The sequence below is a fragment of the Odocoileus virginianus genome, chromosome 15 (assembly GCF_023699985.2).
Source record: "Odocoileus virginianus isolate 20LAN1187 ecotype Illinois chromosome 15, Ovbor_1.2, whole genome shotgun sequence".
Taxonomy (NCBI): Eukaryota; Metazoa; Chordata; class Mammalia; order Artiodactyla; family Cervidae; genus Odocoileus; species Odocoileus virginianus.
Window position 1 is genome coordinate 92,871 of NC_069688.1, and position 19,527 is coordinate 112,397.

Sequence of the window (19,527 nt, forward strand, 5' to 3'; positions counted from 1 at the left end):
TTTAATATATTTAATATAAGCTATAAATATATTTAATATATATTATTTATTATATTGTTTTCTATATTGCCTGTTTCAAAAAGTGTTGTTTCTTACATTACCAAGTGTGTAACTGAGCCACTGATAAAACGATGGGCTACAGTTCCATATGAGATCAATGATTGTAATACTGTGACTCCAGATATAAAAAGAAGCAACAAGAGAGACTATTTCCCTGGACCAAGAGGCAGTAAGACAGGTGTGGTCCAGAGACTTTTGCTACTCACAGGGCCTGGTCCAGAAACAGCACACTGAGTGGCCGATGAGTGAAATCTCTGACAGACCTGGGAGTAAGCATTCCTAGCACCGTGGGACAAAATGGTCATGAAATGCCCCCAAACCATGGTCAACTTATGGCTGTGAAGGGGCCCTGCCGACTGAAGCCTGGCATTTGCTGTGTGCCTCTACAAAGGTTAAATCATGCCCACTACAGCTGCTGCCCTTCAACACCCCCTGAAAGGAATTCAGGGCAGAGATCAGAAATTAGGCACTCACTTTGAGCTCTGGGATAATGGACAAAACAGGCCTTCAGATAGTTAGATATTTTCATGTAAGGATTTTCTTGGGCCCAAATTCTTACATCTTCTCATACCTAGAAAAACAGTAAAATTGCTACTGGAGACAACTACTTTGGCTTATATGTTAATACCACATTAAAAGTCTAGAACCTACTCAGACAAACTTAGACAACTGGCTATCTGGCAAAGCACCAGGTCCAGATTGGCTTTCAGGCTTTCTCCTGAAAAAAAAAAAAAAAGATTTATTTTGTCTGCTAACGTTCATGTTGTCAGTCCTTCAACTACTTCTAACTGGGTCTGTTGTACCTACATCAATAACACTAGGTTAATAGAAAAATACATCAGAAAATATATATGACCACTCCAAATGGCTCCATTCCTGTGAAGAGGGAAACCCAAGTGTTGACTCTATCTGGACCAAGATCAAGTTTTGCTACTGGTTCCGACTCCTGCTTAGACTGCTGGTTACAGTAATTCTTTTACTGACCTTTGCTCCCTGCCTTTTTAACCTATTTGTCTAGTTTGTTCTTTCTAAGGACACAAGAGTTTCCCAGACAAAGTGACGGCGACACCTGACCCCCAATCCCAGTCACACACTGAGCCTGACTCTGGTCACACTCTGACCCTGGTCACAAGCTGACCCCTGCCCATGGTCGCACTGACCTCTGACCCTGGTCACACTGTGCACACTGACCCCGAGGCTCCTAGAGGAGCAGGGAAGGGCATAGACCTCCTAGCAGGGAGGCTTCCCAGCAGAGCACCCAGACCCTGGCTGAGGCACATTCCTTCTCACCCTGTGCACAGCTGCGACTTCAGAGAGGCTCAGCCTGTGTCTCCCTGTGGGGGCCAGGCAGAAACTCTAGGAGGAGCTAATGCCCAGAGGCCAGACTTGTTCCAAGAAAAGGACAGGTGGGGTCCCTGGGTCTGAGGATGGAAGGCGTTGGGCTGGACCAGCCGAATGGCCCAGGAGGAAGCTCGTGTGTGCGAGGTGCTGTCTGTTCCTGTTAGCCGCGCCCAGCATCAACCCGGAGGCCTGGGGAGTGGCGGAATCAGACAGGCCCGACTGCTGTCTTGGCCGCCGCCCAGCCCAGCTTCCAAGTGACCAACCTGTCAACTCGCTACGACAGCCTCTCATCCCGCATCTGAAACTCTAGCACCACCACTAGCTGTGGTGTCAGGAACCAGGTCTGGCAGGCGGCAGGCGGGGCGTCTGACACCTTCTGGGTGTTTAGGGAAGGCTAGGCGCCCCTCTCCACCCTGGTGCCCAGGGAGACACAGCCCTCCCAGTCTCGGCATCAAAGACCACAGCCCACATGGAGCTGCTGTCCCTGGGACTAGAAAAGGCCAGTGGGGGCGATCGGGTGGGGTGGGGGGCTCCCAGGCAGAATTTCAGCCACAGGACGAGAGGAGGGAAGGACACCCTGGAGCAGGAAAGCAGGGGTGGAGCTGCAGGAGAGCGAGATCTGGACCCGATGGGAGAGGAGGGAGGAGCCCAGCGGGGCTGTGGCGGAGCCGGGCGAGTTAAGCCCAGCCCGGCCAACCAGGCCTGTCAACAGCCCTGTCCTGCACCTACCCTCGCTGGCTGGGGCAGCGTGGGGCCCAGAGCAGGGAGGGAGGGTCACAGACAGGGCAGACCCCGGAGAGGCCGAAGTGCAGCCCCCGGGGCGGGGGGGTGTGGGCGGGCTAGCAGTGCCTCCAGCCGCTTGAACCTAGGACCGGAATCTGAATCCGAATCCATTTCTCCCCCTTCTGAGTCTGGGGCCAGGCCCATCCTGTCAACTCGTTGACCTGCAGTGGGGCCAGGGGCTCTGACCAAGGTGTGCCAGCCCCTGGAGGGGACACCAGGATTCGTGTCCCCCTGCAACCCCACCCCTCCCCCCTACCGTCCAGGATCTTTCTGTTGACCCAGCAGTTTTGTTGTCTTTGTGCCCTTAAGCCTCTGAGCACATATTGGCTGGTTGTCCAGGTGACCATTTCCCCATCACGATGCCCCACGTGACCACCTCAAAGAATCTGTGGGGGCCTGGGCACCCTGGGAGGACTCAAACCCAGAACCACTAGGCCAGGACTCAATGCCGCAGACAGGAGTGGGCATACAAGGCCCCTGACAGAGGCGGGAGTCAGGGTGCAGGGGAGCCCCCCTCTGCTGCTCCCTTCCAGGCAGGCTGAGGCCATCCTGAGGGGCAGTACCTTCTGGTGGGGAGAAGTCGGAGCACCCCCGAGAGAGTTACAGAGGCAGGCGAGGACCCCCAACCATAAGAGGGGGGTCACCAGGGGGTCATGAGGGTGCGGGGAGGGGCCCAGACTGCGGGAGGCAGAGGAATGAGGAAGGGGTGGGGAGGGGTGGCGGAGAGCCGTGGAGGAGCGGGTCCAGGTGGAGGCGGGTGGAGCCCCTGGGCAGGGGGCGGGCCTCCGTACCTCCGCCACCTGGGAAACCGATCCCCCTAATCTGCTCAGCTGACCGGTCGGGTGGCTGCACGGTGCTCCCATCTCCGGGGGGGCAGGCCCAGGACTGACGCGCTGCAGGAACCAGACCATGTGGGGGACACGGCTGGCACTGCCGGCGCTGGTGCTGGCCGCCTGCTGTGAGCTCGGTGAGGGGTGCCCGGCAGCCTGAGGGGGCAGCGGGGGCCAGGGAGAGGCAGAAAGCAGGAAGGTGAGGAGGGCGTGGGGGGCAGGCACAGATGGGCACCAGCAGAGAGGCGCCTGCGGCCCAGGGAGGGTGAGGACAGGGACAGCGGGAGGCACTGTCCAGGGCTGGGACTGGCAGGGTGGTTGGCCGCCAAGGCCCTGGGTGCCCAGTGCAGGGAATAGCCCTTCATCGGGGGCATGGACACCAGGGATGGGCTCTCCGCTGGGGCAGGCGGGCAAGGTCAGAGTGACATTCCCAGATTCCGGGGCCGTGGTTCCCAGGGCAGGATGCAGGAGATGCTGTGGGGACCCTGGGGAGGCACTGGGGTGGGGGTGGCAGGAGGCGGAAAAGAGGGAAGCGAACCGGACATCCTGGGGGACTTGGGTCTCAGACGCCCAGACCCTCATGGGCCCCACTCCCAACCCAAGGAGGAGCTGGTGGGGTGGGCCCCAGCCAGGCGGTCCTGCCCAGAAGGAAACGGAGGTGTCCTGGGAGACACAGTAACAGCAGTGGGGGTGGAGGGTCAGGCTGCGGGGGTCCACCTGGGGCACCGGCGGCGCTGGAGGGAAGGGGTCAGCTTGTCAGCCCGTGCCCTGACCCGCCTGGGTCCCTCTGGGCCTGAGCTCTCCTCCTCTCCCTTGTTAAGCTTCCACCAGCAGCACAGCAGGCCCGGCCCAGCCCACCCTGCAGCCATACACCTCCCTGCCCGATCCTCGATCCCCCTGCAGCACTTGGGGTCCTGCATGTTGCTGATGAGGACGCCTGGGGCGTGCAGGGGGTGACCTGCTGCAGGGAGGTCCTCCCGGCCCCTGCCGGGCCCTTTATTGCAGAGGCGTGGGTGCGGCCCCACCTCTGCGTGCCTCCCCAGCACCCCCAACACTGCTTAATCTTGGCTTTGGCCGGCAGGCTGAGCCCGACCCCCAGGGGCACACTCTGCCTCAGGATTCAGGGACCCAGCTCGCGGCTCTTGAATCTTCCTGGGGTTTTGGTCGGTGGGAAACTGGAGGCTTGGTGGCGTTGTCCCCCTCAAACCTGGGCTCTCGGGTCCCAAGGCTTGGGAGGGACAGGCCTGCCTGACCAGCCCCGGCCGCTCCTTCCCCAGCGGTCACCCTGCAATGCTACACGTGTCCCGAGCCCATCAGCGTGTCCAGCTGCATCACCATCACCACCTGCAACGCCAACGAGACCATGTGCAAGACCACACTGTACTCCCTGGAGACAGGTCAGTGGGCGGGCTGCGCCCCGGGGTCGGAGCTGCCTCCAGCCCGGGCCCTGTGTGCAGAGGGCGGCCCCTGCCTGTGTCATCTCCAGAGAGGGCTTTCGGTCCAAGCAGCCAGGCTCCCTCCCTCTTTCCTCACCCTCCTTCCTGGAGTGGGAGGCTCTTGCAGCCTGGCTGGGGAGTCACGGGAGCAGCCTCACCCCTCGAGGCATCCTGAACAAGTCACCGCGCGCCCCTGGCACAAGGGTGGTAGAAGGAAGGAGGGGCCGGGTCACGGAGGGGCTGAGGCAGAGAGGGTGCTGCGGGAGGCGGCTGGGCTGGGGCTCGGGGGCCAGCCTGACACCAGCGCCCCTGTGCCCCCAGTGTACCCCTTCCTGGGGGACTCCACGGTGACCAAGTCCTGTGCCAGCAAGTGCGTGCCCTCAGACGTGGACGGCATCGGCTGGACCCGGCCCGTGTCCTGCTGCAACGCTGACCTGTGCAACGTGGATGGGGCGCCCACCCTGGGTGGCCCCCGTGGCCTGGCCGGCGCCTTCCTCCTGCTTGCCCCACTCTTGAGCCTCCATCTCTAGACCCTGGGCCGCAGCCCCGTGTAGCCCAGCCCCCAGCACCTCTGAAGAATCACGGCCCACACCTGCACCAGGCCTCCTGAATCTGTTTTCTGGGAGCAGACCTGCCCGCTGGATGGGGGGAGGGCTGCCCGCTGCAGCTCTGGCTCCTCAGCCTAGGCCGTGTTCCCTTGGCTCTTCTAGCCCCTCCATCTCCCCACCCACTCTGCCCGGCCCAGGCTCTCTCTCAGCCCCTCCGCTGCCCCATCTGTCTGTGGGCCCTCCATCTCCCTGTGACAGGGTAAGGGGGGGATGGTCACTAGACCTGGACACCCACTAGTCCTGAGACACCCACTAGTCCTGAAACACCTACTGGTCCTGAGACACCCACTGGTCCTGCACACCCAGCAGACCTGCACACCCACCAGACCTAGCTCTGGGGGCCTGGCTGTGGCAGGACAGGAAGTGGGGCCCACAGGGGCACACCACATCCACCAGGGCTGGATCAGGGGTGGCCTCTCGGAGGCGGGGGCATTAGGACCGCCCTTGAATGACAGAGACGTTGGCTGGGTACAGGATGGCAGGCCAGGCCAGGTGGAAGGTAGGCAAGGGGGGCCAAGAGAGGACCAGGACCTGGGATTACTCCACAAAGCCCCCAAGGCTCACTGGCCCAGTCCTGAACGAGGACATACCCCGGGTCAGGCCTGCGGTGACAGGGTCCCCTGTGTCGTGTGGCGGAGGGGGCAGAGCCCAGGAGGCTGGAGAGTGAGCTCCAGTCCCTCTCCAGGCCCACCCCAGGAAGCCCCTCAGAAAGCCCCCCAGAAAGCCCCCAGCCCCGCCTCACCAAGCCCCACCCCTGGCACCCAGGCAGCCCAAGCTCCAGTGCAGAAGGGAGCTCTGTCTCCCCGGGCCTTGGGCCAGCCCCAAAGCCTCCAGGCCACCTCCCCAGGAAGCCCCCATCCCACAGGCCCCTCATACCCGCTTCCTGCCCCCGCCCCTCCCCCCGGGCCTATGAGCACAGGCTTGGGCACTGGAGGAGGGTGGAGGGCAGGAGATGGACCCTGGGTACCCTGGGACGCACCCCTGGTCTCTGCCCCGCCCCGCTCCGGAAGCTGCTCTGAGGCCCTGGGTGCACACAGCACTGAGTCTCTAGGCACGTTGAAATGGGGCTGCATGGCCTTCCTTCTGCACCACTAGGTGCCCCCCCAGCCCACAGCCCTGAGTCCGGAGAGCCCCCACTGTCCGTCATCCCTTTAAGGGTTTCCTGCCCCTGGATGGAGGGAGGCAGCTGCTGGACGCACAGTCGGGTCCCACTGAGGGCGCCCATGCCTGCGGGACAGGAGGCGGGCAGCCTCGGGGGCTGCCTGTCCCTCGGACCCTGAGAACGCCACACCTCCTCTTCCTGCGGGCAAGACTCAAAGTCCCAGCCAGCTCCCAGGGGCAGGACCCTTGCAGATCTGCTGCTGGGAGAGCACCTTGGACAAAGCCCCAGAACAGCAGGGGCCAGGAGGCCAGGAACAGTCACACAGTCTCAGACGCCACCCCTGGGGCCGCTGACCTTGTCCAGGAGAAACCCTGCGCTCAGCTATCCACCAGGACTCCCACCTGGCTCTTGCCACGTCTCTCACAAAAACAAGGACGGCCGTGGGCCACTTAAGCCTTAAAGCCGGTATTGAGACTCAGTAAGGGCTCCCCTGGTAGCTCGGCTGGTAAAGAATCCGCCTGCAATGCAGGAGACCCTCGATCGATCCCTGAGTCAGGGCATAGCAACCCACTGCAGTATTCTTGCCTGGAGAATCCCATGGAGGAGGAGCCTGGAAGGTTACAGTCAATAGGGCCGCAAGGAGTCAGACACAAGTAAAGCAACTATGCACCCAGGCATGACTGTAAACACACGCACACATAGCCCTACAGGCAAACACGGGAAGGCTGTGTGTCCACCCTGGTCACTACCACCCCCCAGCACCCTCCCTGCCATCTCCACCTCCAAGGTCTTCTGGCTCCTTCAAGACTGCTTTCCATGGGGTCTGCCCCGATGGCCCACTGGGTCTCCCAGCCTGGAGCCCAGGCCAGCCCACCCGGCCGCTGCTCCACATTCATCACCACCGCGACCTTCGCCGGCTAGTTTTCACAGCTGCCCCCTGGGCTGTGGTCCTCTGCCTGCTTTACACCTGAAAGAAGGGGGTCAGGGTGGCTCATAAGCAGACCTGGTCACACGGAAGACTGGGGCTGCCAGGGCCCACCCCGTCTCTGAGGCTCCAGACCAGACCCTGCCTGGCTCCACTCACGCAGTCCTCGGCCATGGCCCAGGCCCCGGGGAAGGGCCGCCCCGCTGAGTTCTGGGCCCACGCCTGCGTTCGACTCCCTCGTTTAACCTGCATTTAACCTGCATTAACCACGGTCCTCCCTTTGCAAACAATTCCCTTTGTTTCCTTGCAACCACCTCCCCATCCACAAGGCCAGGTCACTTCTGCCCTCCAACTGCCCTGGGTGCCTAGTTCCATCACAGAAACAGAAATGCAGTCTGGAGGAAGGGCAGTCACCCCAAGGTCACAGACGGACACGGCAGCACAGCCAAGACTCAAACCTAGGCCTTCTGAGTGCCATCTCCAAGCTCCTCCCAGCACATCACCCTGCCCTGAGACTGGGGTGTAACTCCCTGCCCTGCGGCAGGGCCCACTCCCACCCTCCACCCAGCACATACCCCTTCATTCACCACCTCCCCATCACTTATTCTTTCATAAGTGGTGAAAGAATAAGTGGGCACGAGCCTCAAATGCCAGAACATGACCCCTCCCTTTCCAACCAGCTCGCCCACCACCCATGCATCGTCCATCCGTTCATTCCTCCCTCCACCCATCCACTTGCTCAAGCATCACCCAGTCGTATGTTTTTTCAACCATCCATCATCCATCCGCCCGTCCATCCACACACCCACTCACCCACCCACTGTGCCCTCCGAAGACAGAGAAATCCGAGGCTGGGACAGCAGACGGGACCCAGGCCTTTGGCACGGGGCAGACAGGTGGCAAGGTCAGTGAGAGGCAGAGCGCAGGCGTGGATGCTGGGCAGCGCACAGTGGGAGGTGAGCCTCACGGCGCGTCCGGGAGCCCTGCTGTCTGGGGCCGGGAACAGGAAGCTCAGGCTTGGTCTAAAGGCCATTTGTGAGGAAGTGGCTGGCAGTGATGAGGGCACCATCGGGGATGTGGGCCCGGGGCACCACACTCGGCAGCAGAAAGGGGCCTGCTGGCTCCAGGCCAACCCCTGCGCCTCACCAGGCACTCGCCTCCTCTGCACCTGGCCTGACACCCCCACTCTGGACCTTAGCTCGGGGCTGCAGGGGCAGGATCAGGTACACACCCAGCAGAGGACGTCTGGGGTGGAGGGATGGGCCCTGGCCTGGGTGAGTTTGGGAGAGACCTGAGTCCAGGCCAGAGCCTGACAGGCGGCCCGTGGCTCCCGTGCAGTGGCCAGGGGAGGGGCCGGCCAGCTCCAGCACCCGGGGCTCCCGCCCCGAGGGCCAGCACCCACGCGTCCTCCACCAGCTGCCTCTCCAGCTTCCATCCGGCTGACTCACAGGCGGCTCCTGCCACCACCCAGAGTGGGGACCCAAGGGCTGGGTATAAATCCCCACAGGCGGCTGGTGGAGACCGCGGCCGCTCAGCTCGACTAAGGGATGGCCGTCCCCGGGGCCCTGCTGACCCTGCTGCTCACCGCGGCCTCGGCCGTGCACCTGGGTGAGAGAGGCGGTGCGGCTGGCTGGCAGGGGGCCCGGCGCCGGTCCTTGCCCAGCCCACCTCCGCGGCGGGGAGGGGGTCACCGCCTGGACTGGTCGCCCTGACCCTCTGGTCCTGAGCCCGGCTCCACCCGGGGCAGGGGTCACGGCCTGCTCTCCAGGCAGGGAGACTGAGGCTCGGGTGGGGGCTGCAGGGATCACGTCTAAGCCGGGAGGCTGGGCCTGAAGGGGCTCAGCGGGGCAAGGTGCTCCCCCAGGGACCACCCCTGGCCTCTTCTCCTGCCCTTCCTGCGACCCCCAGGGTGGGTCTCAGGGCCGGGTGGTGAGGGTCTGCCCCTGTCCCTCCCCAGGTGAGGCCTTAAGTTGCATCACCTGTGAGCAGCCCACAGCCCTTCCTCTGTGCAAGAACATTACCTACTGCAAGCCGGACGAAATAGCCTGCAAGACCACGCTGGTGACGGTGGAGGCAGGTGCGGTGGGGGCCCGGGGCTCCCAGCTCCCACCTCAGGGCCACACTTCAGACCCCAGCAGGGGCCCGGGTGACTTCCAGGCCGGTGGTCAGTTAGGGTGTCCTGGGAGGAGGCAGGAAGAGCAAGGTGAAGGGCGCAGACTGGGACGGCCAGGGAAGGCCGGGGCGGGGTGACCGCGCTCTGATGCCTGCCCTCCCTCCAGAGTTCCCCTTCAACGAGAGCCCCGTGGTGACCAGCACCTGTGCCAGCTCCTGCGAGGCCACCGACCCAGACAGCATCGGGGCTGCCCACCCCATCTTCTGCTGCTTCCATGACCTCTGCAACTCCGTGGGCGCTGCCAGGCTCAGTGCTGGAGCCCTGGCCCCCCTGGGGGCCGTGGTCCTCAGCCACCTCCTTCCCTGAGGTGCCCGACGCTGCCGGCCGGCCGCTCTGTTGGCACGCGCCCACGGTCCGAGCTCAGCAGGCACCAGGCTACTTGTGGGACCCAGGGGGAGAGAATTGTTTCGGGGCGTGCTCTGCCCTCCTCCCCTAAACCTGTGGGGTACATAAATAAACCGAGGCTGGAGACCATCTTTTCCTTCTGGACACTGAGAGCCCACAGGGCCGCCTTCGGGGAGCTGGGTGGGACCAGGCATGTTCCGGCACTTGAGCCTCGTGCCCACCACGGCCATTCTGAGCTGCTTCACAGACAGGCAGGCAGAGGCTTTGGGGGACAAATGCCTTCCTGAAGTCTGACCAGGACTTGTTGCTCAGCCCAAGGAAAATCTGACTCTGCTTCCAGAATATTTCCTGGGACTCTGGAGGCATCCCCCCACCCCATGCCCCTCCCCAGGATGGGAAGGAAAAGGGCTGGAATCCAGTATTCTCCGAGGGTGGGTGGGTCTGCGGGGCCCAGGTCTGCCGTGGCAGCAAGGGGGGAACCTGGGGAAGAGGGCATGTGGGGATGGCCTGCCCCCCCAGACTGGGTCTTCCCAAGGGTGTGGGGTGGGGTGTACCCGGGTCTGCAGTCACCCACACAACTCCCCAGGCCCCAGTTGCCTCCTGTGACAACAGGCCTACTACACCCTGGGCCCCGGGGACAGCTGAGATTAGAGGGGAGTGTGTGTATGAAACACAAAGGCTGTGCCCGCTTGCCCCAGACCCCCAGGGCTGGTTCAGAGGCTTTAGGGGCCCCCCGTGGTCTGGCCTGGCTGCTCAAGGATGGGCTGCAGAGTGTCCTTGGGGGCTGACCACCCCCTGGAGCCCAGGATCCTTAGGCCCCAGGAAACCCTGCCAGCTGTCCTTGGCGTCCCCTTGCTCAAGCCTCACTGCAGGGAGTGGGAAGCAGGAGCTGGACTGACCCCCGCCTGTCAGTGTCCACCTTGCCGTCGGGCGTCTGGGCTGGAGATTCTCCACATTCTGCATCACAACCAGACTTCCAGACCACCCCTGATGTTACCCTGCACTTGGAGGCCAGGGCCACCACTCACCTTGGGGCACAGTGAAGCCACGTCACTGCCCCTTTCAGTCTCACCAGCAGAGCAAGAGGGGGGCACCTCTGGGTGCTTCAGGGGTGCAGAGCAGGTGTGCAGCTGGGAGAGGCGTGGCAGCTGCCCGCTCCCAGGGAAGGAGGGTGGGTGGGGGCAGGCACCTGCGGGGCCTCCACGTGGCCAGCAGAGGGCGCGCGCCCCTCGGACTCCTAGCCCAGCACCAGGGTCATGGGTCCTCCCTGCTTACACCTCTGGCGGGAGCCATGCAGGGCGGCCCAAGCGCACGGGGGCCCGCCAAGCCCCTTCCCTGGCCCTGGGCACGCCCGCTGGTCTGCGCCCCTGTGGGAGCTGGGGAGGTCACGGCTGGGGCCACAAGAGTGGCTAGCAGGTGACTGCAGGGTGGACGGCAGCTGCCCACACCGTCTGCGGGCATGTGGGGCCTTGAGGCAAGTGGGTGCTGATCGCACACCCCCACCTCCCGTCACGTGGAAGCGGGTGGGTCACAAAGAGCTGCGGCAGGGAGACGCTGGGCCCTCTGCCCCCTGCTCACTGGCCAGAGAAAGAAGGGCCCCTCTTTCATCATGAGTACCTCTTCCATCGGGACAGATGGCGAGGAATGCCACCACCTCCCCCAGGAGCTCCGCCTCCCAGGACGTCCTGCAGGCAGGTGGTGGGGTGGGGGTGGGGGTCCCCTGGGGAGCCAGACGCCGCACAGACCACAGGGGCGGGGGCCTGGGGTGGATGGTCCTGTAGCCACTGGCCTGTGGGAGGGGGAGCGTGGTCAAGGGAGAACCAGGGCCCAACCCACATGCGGGCTGACAGTCACTTGAACTTCTCAACGAAAGCGGCCACTGCATGGGATCAGTGGGTCTTGTAAGAACTAGGCTGCAGATACACTCCCAAAGCCCAGTCCTGAAGCCAGGCCCCCTAGTCAACAGGTACCCTTCTCCCCTCTGCTACAGGCCTGTCCTCCAAGTGCGGACCCAGAGCCTCCCCTCCCCACCCCCCGGCTAGGCTGCATCTCCTGAAGTGGACACAGAAGTCCCCATGCCCCTGGGGCAGCCACACGCAGCCTAGATGCCTGTGACCATCCTGAAGCCCCTCCCCCACCCCGCCGCCAACAACCATGCCAAGCGGGGCAGACCATGCCCAGGCACCTCCATCCCATCTCCCCAGCCAGCCACTTGGGGCCAGTGGCTCAGTGCACCGTTTCCTGTCTGTGGTCCTGCCAGGAACTTGTCCTGTCTGGCAATGGTCAGCTCAGTCACCTGCCACGATCCCCCAAACCCTGCCGCCCCTCCCTACAGGCCCTGTGCAAATATGTGTCACGTGAAGAGAAACAGACCTTCTGGGAGGGGGCCCGTGTGACCTTCACGTGGCCATTGGCTCAGGACAGGCATGAGGCCCCACCTGGCAGGCCTCAGGGAAGATGGAAGGTGAAAAGGGCTGAGGCTCCAGCCAACCACCCTGGCAGCGCAGCACTGCCCTGCTCCGAGCTTCTCCAGCCCCACCGCCCCATTGCTGAATGCCTGCTGCACACCCAGCCGCTTCCAATGGCCCTTCTCTCACAGGCCCCAAGGCTGGCCCCTGCTGGGGCAGGCAGGCAGAGCACGGACACCGTCCCCCCCACCACACACCTGCCTTCCGTCCCAGGGGTCCCATCCCTGTCCTCCTGGGGGTGCCTGCACAACAGTCCCTCTGCTCACCCTCCCCCCCCCCACTAAAGCCCACTGACCTCTGCCCCACCTGCCAGCCCTCACCCTGCCTAGTGAGCCCAGGAGCCTGGGGGCCCAGACCCAGAGTCTGGGGTGGCAACTCCCAAGCCTCTGTGGACAACCAGTCTGTAAAGGGTTTGGGGCAGCTCCTTTCTGGCCTCAACCTCGTGATCTGCAGAACGGGCACAGGTCCTGTCTTGCCAGCGTGGACCCCAAGTTCGCCCAACAATCCTGACAGCGCCCCCCACCCCACGTCAGAAAGGGCTTCGGAAATGAAGACTCCCCAGCACGCTCACGTTGAAGGCCTTTACTCTTGGGCTTTCCTTAAATAAAACAGAAACACAGCAGTGTTCCCAGTGGCTGAGGCGGACCATGCCGTGGGGGCAGGGGAGGAAGAGGGCCGTGGCCGTGCTCCTGGCCCCGCTGGCGGGGGGTGGACGAGGCGGCCAGGGAGCAATCCTGGGCCCCTCTGGGCTGCCCCGGGGGCCGGCGGGGGCAGCTGCAGGGGCACAGGTGAGCGGGCACCCCACCCAGGGCAGAACCCACCCCCAGAGCCCGGACTCTGTCCCCAGCCAGGGACGAGGCTCACCTGCACTGCCCTCGTGCTCTCCAAGGCCCTGGACCAGTTCCTGCTTCTCCCCAAGCCGCCCTCGCCCCAGCTGCAAGGCAAGAGAGCGGGCAGGCCCTGGCCGGCACCTCAGCAGGCTGGTGACGCCAGGACAGAGCTGCTCAAGCAAAGCCAGGAAGACCGCATGCAGCCCCAGCCCACTGCGGGAAGCAGCTCTCAGAGCAGGAAGAAACAAACAGATCAACAGCCGGGCAGGAAGTCAGGTCAGGCAAGGACAGCCCCAGAGGGAGGGCAGAGGTGCTATAGTCCCAGAGAGGGTAGGACCCCAGCCAGGGTCACACGGCACAGTCCTATGGGCACCAAGGGGTGCAGACAGGTGAGGGCACCCAGGCAGGACCCCATGCCTCTCCCCAATCCTTCCTCAGCAGCAGGTTCTGACTAGGACCCCCCACCCCCAGCTATGACGGCTCACCACCTCCAACGGAGCCGCTGCACAGATGACCTGCGCTGGGCCCACCGTACTCTCCAAGGCCCCGCCGCCACCCCAGGACCTGATGACCAGGCCTCTCTCTCGAGTGCCCTGGGCCCGTCTGCCTGGCCACACTCTGCCCCGCCCCCACCTGCAGCAGAGGGATCTGCCTTGAAATGCTGCTCTGATCCTTCCAGCTCCTGGGGGCCCATATCAGGACCCAGGCCTTGGCCAGCTCCCTGCCCCGCCCCCGGCCCTACCTCCAGGACTGCTCCGACCTCACCCTCAATGGCAGCCTCAGACTACAAGCTCTGGCGCTCAAGGCAACCCCAGCCCGCTCCCTGCGCCAGGCACCGCCCACTCAGAGCATGGAAGCCTGGCTTCACCTGCAAGGCGGCCCACCCCAAGCCCCTGCTGCCTGAATGCCAAGGGCCCTGGGCCTCCCGGTTTGCCCATCATCACCACCCAGAGGGCAAAGCTTGCCTGAGTGCCTGCATCACCCCCACCCTGTGCTTAGCATGAGATGGGGTATGGAGGGGCATCAATAATGGAGGCAGGGGAGAGCCTTGAGCATGTGAGGGGGCTGGGTGGGTCGCAAGGCCACTCCAGCTCAGAGAGGGTCCAGTCCAGCCGGCCCATGCTGCACTCTCTGCCCCCTGGCAGGTGGGGAAGGGTGGGCAACGGCCTCCAGGTCAAGGCTGGTGGGCAGGGATGGCAGGGTGGGGCGGTCACTGGTCCTTGAGAACATCGTGGAGCCCGCTCTCGGCCCGGAGCAGCTGGCTGCTGGTCTCATTGTAGGCGATCCAGTGCTGCAGGTCAGCCGGCAGCTCTGGGGGCTCCACCTGCAGAGGGAGATGGGGGTGAGACCGGATCCAGACTCGGCTGCAGCCCAGCCCTCCCCACACCAGCCTTTCGGCAGGCAGATCCCGGGCACTGGGCTCAGCCTGCCCCACACTAAACCCAACACTGCACCTGGGGCCCTCTGCCTCATCTGGGACTGGCCATCCACGGGGTGCCCCTGCCAGGCTGGGTGAGGGCCATCTCACCTCTCGCGTGGGAGTCACCCTTCAACCCACACCTGGCCTCATGGCACCCTCCCCTGCAGGAAGGTGGCCTTGGTCCCTTGCCTCCACACTTTGGTCGCAGCTGAGTCCATGGGTTTAAAGCCTCGATGGCTCTCCCCTCCCGGTCTCCTGGCAATGAAGGGACACACACAGCATCTCTATGGGTGTGAGGCGGGTGGGATCCAGGCTCTCTGGGGGTGTCCTTGACTCAAAGAGACAGAAAAGCAGCGGGCTGGGCCTCTGGCCCGCTGTGTAGCCTCAAGCATTTCGCATCGCCTCTCTGAGCCTGTTTCCCCACCTCTGATATAATGCAAAGTCATGGCCTCACCATGAGGTGAGGCTGTCTCCCTCTTTTGCACCTGTCCACGGCCAGAGAGGGCAGCGCCCTGTCTGAGGGCACCAAGGGATCCAGCAGGTCCTGGCTCTGGCACACAGGTGCCCAAGCATTAGGCACCTGTCTGCAGCAGGAGCCTGCCCTGGCAACTGGCATCGCAGCAACGTCCCCAGAGCCCAGTTGCCATGCCACAGCGGCAGGCCCAGCTGGGCTAGGAAGAGCAGGCCCCGGGGAGGGGCCTTGAGCCCCAGGCAAGTGCTGCGGCCCTCTTTTCTCCAACTGGAAAAGGCGCAGGGCCTGCAGCTCCAGAGAGCTCAATTCTCACCGGAACACAGGGGATGGTGACCCAGCCCCTCAGCTCTAATCTGGGTGAAGGGGGGGGGGTCTCAGGTCCTGAGAATGCCCACCAATCTCCTGTCACCGACACCATCCCCACCCTGACTCCATCCTTCGTTCAGAACCAAGAACCCGTGAGACGGGCTCAGCACTCTCGGCCACACTTGGACCCCCTGAGGAGAGGGGTCTTCCCTGTTCTGGAAAATGTGGAGGGTGTGGCAGGGAGCCTTGAGGAGCCAGGTTTATAAGAAGCGGTGGGAGAGGGACATGCTGAGTCCAGCTATAAAGAGGTAATCAGGGAACCCTGAGGGGTCTCACGAAGAAAGGCATCAGTGAAGAAGGCCCTGGCCTGGGACCAAAGGGAAGGGCGGGAGCGGTACCCGGTGGGATGAGAGCATCCCACGCAAGGGAGGCAACAGTGTGGGGCCAGGAGGCCAGGGGTCCTCAGGGGCCAGGGGACGCTCACCCTGCGCTTGCACAGGTGCTGAACGACTCGCTCTGGCGAGGTGCCCAGCACGTGCTGGCGGGAGCGCAGCAGCGCGCACACGAAGCCGTCGCGCAGGCTGATGAAGCGCGCCTCCACGTAGAAGGCGCGGTCGTCCCAGCCCAGCAAGCGCGTGCGCACCTCGAACGGCTCGAATAGACGCAGCGAGCGGCGGTAGCGCGCGCAGGAGGCAGCCAGCACGGCGCGCGCCCCGAGCGCGCGCAACGCCTCGAGCACACCACAGCGGGTCAGGTGCGCGGCGCGCGCCACGTCGGCCTCACGCAGGTAGCGCGCGTTGTTCATATGCAGCAGCAGGTCCAAGTCCGAGGGCAGCACGCGGCCCGCGTAGCTCTGCTCAGCCAGCAGGTCGCGGACGCGCGGCTGCAGCAGGCGCGCGCGCAGCACGGCGCACGGCACGCGCACGAGGTACCAGCCGTCCAGCAATGCGAAGTAGGCTAGGGCCAGGGCCAGCAGCGCTACGAGCAGCTCCAGCATCGTGGCTGCGGCCGCAGCGGACGCCGGGCGCGGGAGAGCCGTCAGCGCGGTTGCCGGCTCCGCGCGCAGCGTTGCAGCCGCCGGCGCTGATTCCGGTGCTCAGCGGGCCCGCCTGGGAACCGTAGAGCAGTGCGCGGGTGGAGCGAACCATCTCGCGAGGCCGGCTGAGGGGGCAACGCTCCTGGCGCCGCGGGCGAAGTACCGCGTCTCGCCGCGGCCCCCCCACCCTCCACGCTCACAGTGGTTCGTCCCATCCTGCGGCGCGAGCGTCTTTCGCTTTCTCCGCGGCGGGCGGGGCTTAGGGGGCCGAGCCCTGGGGTCGCAGCGGCACCTGGCGGTCACTCCCAGCGTTACAGACGCAGGAGCGCCCCCGGGTCTCCCTTAGCGTCGCCCCCCGTCTCTGGTAGCGCGAGCCCCTCGCGCCTTTCCCTGGCCCTTGAAGACTCGGATTGACCCCGGAATTCCACCCCTAATTTGGGAGAGCCTCCAACACTTCCCTGGCCTAGGCTGTGGAATTTTGCGTGAGGGATGGACATAGCCCAGTCCCCGGCGGCGTTACTTGGAGACGACTGGATACCGACCCTCCTCTGCTCCCGAACCTCCAGGGGCTCCCCGCTTTCGCAGGACGACAGCCCCATTCATCCGACAGCGGATTCAAGGAGTGTCTCAGTGTGGCCCCAGTACACCTGTTCAGTCTCAGCCTGTGACCTCATTAACCCCGCCGCACTCACCCCTGCCCCCCCCAAGATCCTTGCAACCGCAACCTCATTTCCAAGCATTCCCACCCTTTGCCCTTTTTAGAAACGGGAGCAAAGAACATCCAGGGTGGAGAGGGAGGAGTTAGTAACTGAAATGACTCAGCAGTGGATTCAACGGTAACTTGACTTAGGCACCTGGGACTCCTGGCCTGAAGCGCTGCTGCACTGAGTCGGTGTCCTGTCCGTCTTCTCTGCAGGGCTTCGCGCGAAGGCCTAGAGAAGGCAGGCCAGCTCCCCTGACCAGCCTTCAGGCCTCTCCAACGACCGCATCTGCCAGTGACCCCCGAGGCCGCCTGCTTAGGTCAGTATTAGAGTCCCGGGAGGGTGGGTTTGTGGAGTGAGGGCTGCAGCCCAGTGGCTCTGAGAAGGCGTCTGGCAGCAGCTGGACTGAGGAAGCCGTCTGTCTGTCCAGTCCACTCTCAGCGGGCTTGGGCTGCAGGGCTCTCGCAGGCCGGGAAGAAGCAGCTCCTGGGGCAGCCGTGGTCCGCAGTCCACGGAGCTGGGTGCTAGGCGGCCTCCTCTCCAGGGTCAGGGTTGGGCAGAGGCTGAGTGGTTTGCTTTTCTGGCTTTGCTTCTGGGACCAGTAGCTGGGCCGAGTAGGGCTGGAGTTGTCCTGGGTCCCTGGATCTGTTTGGATACTCCCAGGAACAGGGGGTTCATTTCCTTTCAGGGTGGGTCCACCTGCCCTAGGAAACCCTGGCAGTAAGAAGACCCTTCCCACATATGCTCACACTTGTCCCTGTGACGGTGTCCCTACCCTGGCTGGGCTCCGAGCTGTCTGTCCGGGGGTGGGCTAGCTTCTCAGGGCCAATGGAATGTCATGCCCTTGTCACCCACCTTGTCCCACCCCCCCAGGGGAGGACCCCATAGCTAGAGAGCTGGTTCTGGAGACCACAGTGCAGCTTGGTGGGTGAGGCTCCAGCGGCCCCACCCTCCTCACAGCCCGTGTGCCCACCACCTGGCTCCTTCTGAGCTTCTGCTGTGCAGGTCACCCAGCACACACACGTACACACACACATGTGCACACACATGCACACGTGCACACACAACACACGGGTGCACACACACCCACATACACATGCACACACGGATGCATGCACACACGTACATACACATGCACACGCCACATGCGGGCGCACATAGACACACACACACTGCACATGCTGTTCCCTCTACAGGGGACCCTCCCTTCCATCCGCCCCTTTCTGGAAACCCAAACTGGGCTAGATCCCCAGAGTACTTTTAAACTGGTGCAGTCTGTAGGTAGGGGGTGCTCTCCCCCGTAGCCAGGGCTGGTCTGTCTTGTTGACTGCCAAATCCCAAGGCCAGTGGGATGCCTGGTGCACTGAAGGTGCTCAAAATGTGAATGCCGTAAGGACCAGCACCTTCTCCACTTCCCTGCCATCCGGCTGCCTCTGTCCCACCCAGTGGACACACAGATCTTGTGATAGGTCGCCGGCACCTTGTGGAGGGTTAGGAGTCCTGGGTGCAGGACCTTGATCCCTTCCCTTGGCCCTGGAGCCTCTGAACCTGCGGAACCAAGCAGGGCAGATGAACAGAGGGGTACTTCTGGGTCTCCTTGGTTCCTAAGGACTCTCGTATCTGGGTAGCGCCAGGCATTGCCGCCAGAGGCAGGCCCGCATACTGAGCTCCACTGGCCACCTCCTGGGTTTGAGCCTCCAAGTGAGGAGAAGCATGGGCTCAAGACGCCACCCGAGGAAACAAAAGCAGCAGTGCCTGTAGTCGGAACCAGCAGGCAGCCCCTGGACCCTGAAACGTTGTTGCTGAACCCATGCAAAGACGCCGGGATTCCTGGCCTCCGGAGGAGAATTCAATCCGGGGCCAGAGACGAGGCTTGATCGCTCAGAGCTTTTGTGCAATAGAGTTTATTAAAGTATAAAAGGGATAGAGAAAGCTTCTGACATAGACATCAGAAGGGGCCAGAAAGAGTACCCCCTTGCTAGCATTAGCAATTGGAGTTACATACTCTCAAATTAGTTATTACAGTGAAACAAAAGAATGTCTGGAGGTTGTAAAGACCTCACCAGACTGTCAGGGAGTGTTTAATGGGAGGATTCCTACGTGCTGTTTCTCATAGGTCCTCTGTTCCTTAACCGCTTCTGCCAGAAGCAAGTAGAACTGTAGGCAGCTCTCAGGACTGAGGTCATTGTGTGAGACGGGCTTAGGCCTCCTTTAGTAAACATTCTCTTTTCGACAAAACTGCTTAGTCTCGCCCCCCTTTATTGAGATGTGGATTGTCTCCTGACCTTGTGACCATTGTTATCCTTTGTTTCCTTGGTAACGGTTACTGTATGTTTGGTTTTCTGATTTTTATCATTATCAAAGAAATTTCTTGTACTACAGCCTATATATACTCACAGAAAAATCATTAAAGCACCTTTGCTCCATCAGAGCTGGAGTCCCCGTGTCTTTCTTTCTCTCTCTCTTTCTTATTGTGGACTCCGGACCGCCAGGTCCCAGTCCATTAAAGGACCCCAACAAGTGGCGCCCAGAACACAGACACTGGTATATGTCGCATTTCGGACGGAGTGACTCCAGGCTTATTGAGGTCAGGGCCTATTGAGGTCGGTAAGTACTAAGACACGGGTCAAATGGCTGGAAAGCCCCATCATTTCTCTATTTTACTTCACCATTTGTTTAAAGCTCAGGGAC

At 62.7% G+C, this 19,527-nt stretch overlaps 3 protein-coding genes and 1 long non-coding RNA gene across 5 annotated transcripts; 3 read left to right on the forward strand and 1 right to left on the reverse strand.

Moving 5' to 3' along the window:
- The first annotated feature begins 2,926 nt into the window (after positions 1-2,926).
- On the forward strand, positions 2,927-6,245 carry LOC110141233 (ly6/PLAUR domain-containing protein 2-like). Its single transcript, XM_020900036.2, has 3 exons — positions 2,927-3,151; positions 4,292-4,411; positions 4,772-6,245. The coding sequence occupies exons 1-3, from the start codon at positions 3,094-3,096 to the stop codon at positions 4,978-4,980; spliced, it is 387 nt and encodes a 128-aa protein (XP_020755695.1). The 5' UTR covers positions 2,927-3,093; the 3' UTR covers positions 4,981-6,245.
- A 2,387-nt stretch (positions 6,246-8,632) lies between these two features.
- Positions 8,633-9,734, forward strand: SLURP1 (secreted LY6/PLAUR domain containing 1). The gene is made up of 3 exons (XM_070477499.1): positions 8,633-8,787; positions 8,921-9,162; positions 9,365-9,734. The coding sequence occupies exons 1-3, from the start codon at positions 8,633-8,635 to the stop codon at positions 9,562-9,564; spliced, it is 597 nt and encodes a 198-aa protein (XP_070333600.1). The 3' UTR covers positions 9,565-9,734.
- A 2,900-nt stretch (positions 9,735-12,634) lies between these two features.
- Positions 12,635-16,227, reverse strand: THEM6 (thioesterase superfamily member 6). 2 transcript variants are annotated; one of them, XM_070476886.1, is made up of 2 exons: positions 15,743-16,227; positions 12,635-14,225 (listed from the first exon to the last, which is right to left on the reverse strand). In XM_070476886.1, exons 1-2 carry the CDS (start codon positions 16,094-16,096, stop codon positions 14,112-14,114), a joined length of 468 nt encoding a protein of 155 aa, XP_070332987.1. In that variant the 5' UTR covers positions 16,097-16,227; the 3' UTR covers positions 12,635-14,111. The 2 variants fall into 2 exon arrangements, with proteins under 2 accessions (XP_070332987.1, XP_020755696.1); XM_020900037.2 differs by having other exon boundaries at positions 15,584-16,224.
- A 211-nt stretch (positions 16,228-16,438) lies between these two features.
- Positions 16,439-19,265, forward strand: LOC139038420 (uncharacterized). Its single transcript, XR_011491377.1, has 2 exons — positions 16,439-17,155; positions 18,465-19,265. It is a non-coding gene; the product is annotated as an uncharacterized lncRNA (long non-coding RNA).
- The last annotated feature ends 262 nt before the right edge of the window (positions 19,266-19,527 follow it).

Coding starts and splice junctions, on each gene's coding strand:
- LOC110141233 (XM_020900036.2), top strand. CDS start 3,094: ATGTGGGGGACACGGCTGGCACTGCCGGCGCTGGTGCTGGCCGCCTGC. Junction 3,152..4,291: donor GGCCGCCTGCTGTGAGCTCG/GTGAGGGGTGCC, acceptor CTCCTTCCCCAG/CGGTCACCCTGCAATGCTAC. Junction 4,412..4,771: donor ACTGTACTCCCTGGAGACAG/GTCAGTGGGCGG, acceptor CTGTGCCCCCAG/TGTACCCCTTCCTGGGGGAC.
- SLURP1 (XM_070477499.1), top strand. CDS start 8,633: ATGGCCGTCCCCGGGGCCCTGCTGACCCTGCTGCTCACCGCGGCCTCG. Junction 8,788..8,920: donor GGGGGTCACCGCCTGGACTG/GTCGCCCTGACC, acceptor CTGGGCCTGAAG/GGGCTCAGCGGGGCAAGGTG. Junction 9,163..9,364: donor GCTGGTGACGGTGGAGGCAG/GTGCGGTGGGGG, acceptor CCCTCCCTCCAG/AGTTCCCCTTCAACGAGAGC.
- THEM6 (XM_020900037.2), bottom strand. CDS start 16,096: ATGCTGGAGCTGCTCGTAGCGCTGCTGGCCCTGGCCCTAGCCTACTTC. Junction 14,226..15,583: donor AGCACCTGTGCAAGCGCAGG/GTGAGCGTCCCC, acceptor CTCCCTCTGCAG/GTGGAGCCCCCAGAGCTGCC.